The sequence below is a fragment of the Capsicum annuum genome, unplaced genomic scaffold (assembly GCF_002878395.1).
Source record: "Capsicum annuum cultivar UCD-10X-F1 unplaced genomic scaffold, UCD10Xv1.1 ctg3121, whole genome shotgun sequence".
Lineage (NCBI taxonomy): Eukaryota > Viridiplantae > Streptophyta > Magnoliopsida > Solanales > Solanaceae > Capsicum > Capsicum annuum.
Genome location: NW_025837826.1, coordinates 345,441 through 352,288, shown reverse-complemented (window position 1 = coordinate 352,288; position 6,848 = coordinate 345,441). Strand labels below are relative to the sequence as shown.

At 30.7% G+C, this 6,848-nt stretch overlaps 1 protein-coding gene across 1 annotated transcript; it reads left to right on the top strand.

The window, feature by feature from the left end:
* The first annotated feature begins 445 nt into the window (after positions 1–445).
* LOC107844447 lies at positions 446–2,079 on the top strand. Its single transcript, XM_047402955.1, has 4 exons — positions 446–452; positions 1,120–1,309; positions 1,418–1,640; positions 1,816–2,079. The coding sequence occupies exons 1-4, from the start codon at positions 446–448 to the stop codon at positions 2,077–2,079; spliced, it is 684 nt and encodes a 227-aa protein (XP_047258911.1).
* Positions 2,080–6,848: the final 4,769 nt, after the last annotated feature.

The window sequence follows — 6,848 nt, the reverse complement described above, 5'->3', positions numbered from 1 at the left end:
ATTCGCGGCTAAATTATTTAATTATAAATAAAAAATTTATTTAGAATACAAGTAAATATATAATATAAAAATATAAAATATAAAAACAACAACAAAAAGAGAGAAAAAAAAAAGAAAAAATACAAAAAAGAAGGAGAAAAATGACCAAAAAACAAAAAAAAAAAGAAAGAAAGGAAATACAAAAAATATTTCAAGGAAAAGAAATAAAAACAAAAAAAATGAAAGAAGTGAAAAATAAAAAAATAGAAAGAAAAAAATAATATATATAAAAAGAGAAAAAATAAAAAGTAAAAAAGAAAAAAATGGGGGAAAGAAAAAAATAGAAAAGGAAAAAAGAAGAAAAAAATTGTAAAAAAAGAAGAAGAAGAAGGAGAAATTGAAGATAGAGAATGAGAGAAAATAAAGGGGAGGTGTTATGAATTGTATTTAATTGATAAGAGTGACTATGGATTGTAATTAATTGAAATCTAGGCTAGTTAAGATAATTAGGAGTCCATGTTTGCTAACCATGTAGTTATCCCTTTAACTTATTGGTTTGACACTCCCCTTAAGAAAATATTTATTAGTAATTTATTTTATTAAATTAACTTTATTAATTATATTTTAAAAAATTAAATTTGACTATTAATACTTTATAGAGTCATTTAATGATAGAAATAATACTGAATAAAATAATAAATTTATCTTGATTTGACAAATTGAACAACTATTATTAGTAAAGAGATTAAGTAAAATAAAATGGAGGGAATATGACAAGTTGGTATTTTACCAACTTATCTTTTTCTATTGTAAATAATTGTAATAATGCAGATGTCCATAATTTATTGGTGTAATTCCTCCATTACTTCTTGGTGTAATTCCTCCTTTAAATGTAGTAACTCCCACACCTCTACTATCTCCTCATTGATCATCATGTTTATGACACCTCTCCCCCCATGTAATACTATAAATAGAGGTCTTGAGGAAGATGTTCAATACACTTGAAAGAATTATCTTTTATTGTTATGTTGCTATGTTGTTCTATATTATTACTATTGTTCTTTTCTCGCGATTCTTGTTCTTAATATTGAAATACGTTATTAGCACGACTCTACTCTTTTTCAAGTTTCAATCAGACAGGTATTCTCGACGCTGAGATTCACCTAGCTGCTAAGGGTCTTAGTGCTACTATTACCTCGGATAATACAGCGTCGAGTCAGGATAAGGCCAAGGCTATAATTTTCCTTCGTCATTATCTGGATGAAGGACTGAAGGTTGAACACCTTACAGTGAAAGATCCACTTGAATTGTGGAGTGACTTGAAGAAAATGTATGACCACCTAAAGGCCACGGTACTGCCTAGAGCTCGTTATGAGTGGATACACTTACGGTTTCAAGACTTTAAAACCGTTATTGAATATAATTCTTCTGTATTCAGGATTATTTTTCAATTGAAATTATGTGGGAAAACTATAAATGATGAGGACATGATGAAAAAAATACTTACTACTTTTCATCAATACCGTGAAAAGGGCTTTCAGAAGTATTCTGAATTTATCTTATGCCTTCTAGTGGCTGAGCAACACAATGTCCTTTTGATGAAAAATCATGAAGCTCGTCCCACTGGAGTTGCTCCACTACTAAAAGCAAATGGGGTACAAGTACATGGCTAGCCTGAAAGACGGTAAGATCGGGATCATAATAATATGCGTGGATGTGGCAATGGCAGGGGAGGATATAATAATCATCGTGGTGATGGTAACCAAAAAAGGGAGAACCAAATGAGTCCTCAAAGTAATACTTCAAGAGTTAATTTTCATCGTTGTGGTATGAAAGGCCACTGGAAGAATGAATGACGGACGCCTAAACATTTTGCTAGACTTTATCAAGAATCTTCAAAAGAAAGAGAATGAAGGTGTGACCTCTTCTAATGCCCGAATGGAGTCACACTTAACTTTCAAAAATGATAATGAGGCAGGAACTTCACAAAAATATGATGACAATATTGAGGCAAACTTGATTTTGAAAGATGATGATTTTGATGGCCTTGATGATATCACTTATTTAGAAGTTGAAGACTTCTTTGGAGATCAAAACTAAATCTTGATCAATTTATTGGGAAAATAAATAATGTTGTTTATTATGTTAGTTATCATTTTTTTCCATTATGTTGTTTTTTATTTTTCAAGAAAAAAAATATTTAAGTTTTATTGTAAGATTGTGAGATTTCACACTTCTTGTCATGTATTTTTGTTTTGTGAAGATAATAAATTTTTTTCAATCTTCAATTGAATCAAAGATGAATAATGGAGATATGTGCCTTCTTAATAGTGTTACAAATCATACTATATTAAGAGAAAATAAATTTCTCTAATTTAATTATAAAAATGGCTTATGTTAATACAATATCCGGTAGTACAAAGTTAATTGAGGGCTCTAGAAGAGCGATTGTAATACTACCTGGGAGAACAATATTGACCATTGATAATGAATTATATTGTAGTAAGTCTCAAGGAAACTTGTTAAGTTTCAAGGTTAATCGCCAAAATGACTATCATATTGAGGCTGCAAATGAAGGAAAGGTTGAATAACTTTTATATTACTATAATAAAAGATGGAGAAAAATTTGCGCATGAAAAATTACCTGCACTTTTTTCTGGATTGTATCATACAAATATTTATATGGTTAAATCACATGCCATAGAAAACAAAAGGTTTACAAAGTCTAATGATTTTATCATTTGACATGATCGATTGGGCCATCCTGATTTTAATGTGATGCGCAAAATTATTGAGAATTCACATAGGCATACTTTGAAGAATCAAAATATTCTTCAATCAAAGGAATTTTCTTGTGTTGATTGTTCTCAAAGAAAGTTGATTATTAAACCATCAGTAGCTAAGGTTTGGATTGACTTTCCTATATTTCTGAAACTTATACAGAGTGATATATGTGGTCCAATTCACCCTCCATGTGGACCTTTCAAATATTATATTATCATGAAGATGCATGTACAAGATGGTCACATGTGTACTTATTATCAACTCGCAATATGGCTTTTGCGAGATTGGTGGCTCAAATAATAAAGTTAAGAGCATAATTTCTAGATAATGCAATAAAGACTATTGGTCTTGATATGCTGGTGAGTTTACATCTCAGTCCTTTAATGATTATTGTATGTCAACTGGAATAAAAGTTGAACATCTAGTTGCTCATGTTCACACTCAAAATGGTCTAGCAGAATCATTGATCAAACGTCTTCAATTGATATCTAGACTGATGTTAATGAGGACAAAACTTTCTGTTTCAACATGGGGGCATGATATCTTGTATGCAACACCACTTATATTCATAAGGCCAACCAGTCACCATAAATTCTCCCTATTACAGTTGTTTTTTGGTCAAGAACCAACTATTTCTCAGCTTAAAATATTTGGATGTGCGATATATGTTTCAATTGTTCCACCACAACGCACAAAGATGGGACCCCAAAGAAGGTTGGGAATATATGTTGGGTATGAATCTCCTTCCATTATAAAATATTTAGAAGCTATGATAGGAGATTTATTTATGGCAAAATTTGCTGATTATCATTTTAATGAATCATTATACCCAACATTAGGGGGAGAATATAAGCAGTTAAAATATGAGATAGTTTAAAATGCATTATCTCTATCTCGTTTAGATCCTCAAACAAATTAATGTGAACAAGAGGTTTAAAAGATGATTTACTTGTAAACTGTTGCAAATCAGCCGCCAGACACATTTACTAACCTTCCAAGGATTACTAAATCTTATATTCCAGCTGTGAATGCTCCAGTTTGAGTAGATGTCCCTACTGGACAAGTGGTCAATGCAAATGATTCTAAGCCACGTTTGAAATGTGATAAACTGATTGATTCCAAGGATAAAAATCCTCGAAAAAGAAAAGAAATAAATGATCAGAATAATCTTGATATAATGGCAATTTCTCAAAAAGATCCTCGATATCTAACAAGTGATAAGACCACTGAGGAGGTTAAAATACCTGAAACTAATGAGAATAACGAAATCTCACTAAGTTATGTCTCGACGAGAAATAGGTGGAATCGAAATAATATTGTGGTTGACAATATTTTTGCTTATAATGTTGCTTCTGAAATAATGCAACAAGATGAGGATTTAGAACCAAAATCTGTCAATGAATGTAGATAGTTAAATGATTGGCCAAAATGAAAGAATGCAATTCAAGCTGAATTGACTTCACTTAAAAAATGTGAAGTTTTCGGACCAATAGTCCAAACACCTGAATGTGTCAATCTAGTGGGGGTACAAATGGGGTTTTATGCGAAAACAAAATAAAAAAGATGAAGTCGTAAGCTATGAAGCATGACTTGTGACACAAGATATTTTACAAAGGCCTAACATTGACTATGCGGAGACATATTCTCCTATGGTGGATGAAATTATCTTCAGATATATAATAAATCTGGTAGTTCATAAAAATCTTGATATGTACCTAATGGATATTGTCACAGCCTATTTGTATGGCTCATTGGACAGTGATATTTTAAAGAAAATTTCAGAAGCCTTCAAAGTACCTGAAGCATATAAAATTTTGCAAGAAACTTGCTCAATAAAGCTTTAAAAATCCTTATATGAATTGAAACAATCAAGGCAGATGTGGTACAATCGTCTTAGCGAATATTTTCTAAAAAAAGAGTACAAAAATGATTCTATTTGCTTTTGTATTTTTATGAGAAGGTCTGTATCTGAATTTGATATAATAGTTGTGTATGTTGATGACTTAAATATCATTGGCACTCCTAAATATCTTTCAAAAGTTGTTGAGTGTTTGAAAAAAGAATTTAAAATGAAAGATCTGAGAAAGACAAAATTTTGTCTCGGCCTACAGATTGAGCATTTGACAAATGAAATTTTTGTCAACAATCAACATACACTGAAAAGAATTTAAAGTAATTTTACATAGATAAATCACATCCATTGAGTCTCCCAATGGTTGTGAGGTCGCTTGATATAAATAAAGATTCATTTCGACCTCAAGAAAATGATGAAAAGCTTCTTGGTGATGAAACTCCATATCTTAGTGCAATTGGAGCACTCATGTATCTTGCCAATAATGCTCGATCAGTTATTTATTTTGTAATAAGTTTATTGGCAAGATTCATCTCTTTCCCAACTAAAAGTTATTGGAATGGTGTCAAGCATATATTCAGATATCTTCGAGAAATCACTGACTTGGAATTATTTTATTTTAATGAATCCAAGTCAGAAATGATTAGTTATGCAAATGCAGGATACTTTTCTGATCCACATTAGGCTCGATCTCAAACGAGTTATTTATTTACATATGGTGGCACAGCTATATCATGACATTCAATGAAGCAAACATTAGATGCAACTTCTTCAAATCATACAGAAATCATTGTCATTCATGAATCGAGCCGAAAGTGTGTTTAGTTGAGATCAATGACTCAACATATTTAGGAAATATGTGGATTTCCTTTGAATAAGGATATTTCAACTACATTGAATAAAGATAATGCTGCATGTATAGCTCAGTTGAAGGGAGATTACATTAAAGGAGACAGAATAAAACATATTTCACCAAAAAAAAATTTCACTCATGATCTTGAGAAGCAAGGTGAAATAGATGTTCAACAAATTTATTCGGCCGATAATTTGGCAGACTTGTTCAGTAAATCATTACCAACTTCAACATTGAGAAGATGATATTCAAGATTAGGATACGCCGTCTCCGAGAAATGAAATGATGTTTGCATCTAGGGGAGTATAGTATGCGCTGCACTCTTTTTTCCTTGGCTTAGATTTTGTTCCAAATGAGTTTTCCTAGCAAGGTTTTTTACGAGGCAACAAACAATGCGTATAAAAATATATGTGTACTCTTTTCCCTTCACTAGAATTTTTGTTCCCATAGGGTTTTTCTTAGTAAGATTTTAATGAGGCATAATATATCAATGGGCATCGAAGGGGGAGTATTGTAAATAATTATAATAATATAGATGTCTATAACTTATTGGTGTAATTCCTCCATTACTTCTTTGTGTAATTCCTTCTTTAAATGTAGTAACTCCCACACCTCTACTACCTTCTCACTGATCATCATAATGAGAAGATCATGTTTATGACACCTCTTGAAACCCCCTATGTAATACTATAAATAGAGGTCTTGAGGAAGATGTTCAATACACTTGAAAGAATTATCTTATATTGTTATCTTGATATGTTGTTCTATATTGTTACTATTGTTCTTTTCTTGCAATTTTTGTTCTTAATATTAAAATATTTTCTTACTCTTAAATTTTTGCTATATTAAATTGAAAAAATAACGCATTTAGTGTGATTTATTTTCATTTTACAGGTTTATATGATTTAGAAGTGATGGAAAAAAAATAACTGAAAACAAGTTAAAGAGAGACTAACATAAAGACGATGAAAAAGTGGCCAGAAATGTAAATCTGCAAATTTGTTATAAATATATTATCATATATAGTGAATTTCTACTTTACAATATATAGTATATGCCTATTTATGAAAAAGTTAGAAACCCTAAGGTTAGTTTTTCCCTATAAATAAAGGGGCTTCCTTCATTGTAATTAACTAATCAAGAACTCCTCAAGAATTCCTCATGAGAAATAAAGAAGTTTCCTTCTTCTTTCTCTATTCTTCTTGTTCTTATTTTATATTTCATAACATATTATCAGCACGAGACTCTACCAAATAAGGTAAAATTACAAATCTAAAGGTAATTTCAAGGTTTGTAATTCCTTATGTTATTTGTCTTTTGCTACTAATGATCTAATTATTGTTATATTTGAGGAAGAATAATTGGTTTGAGACCACTTAT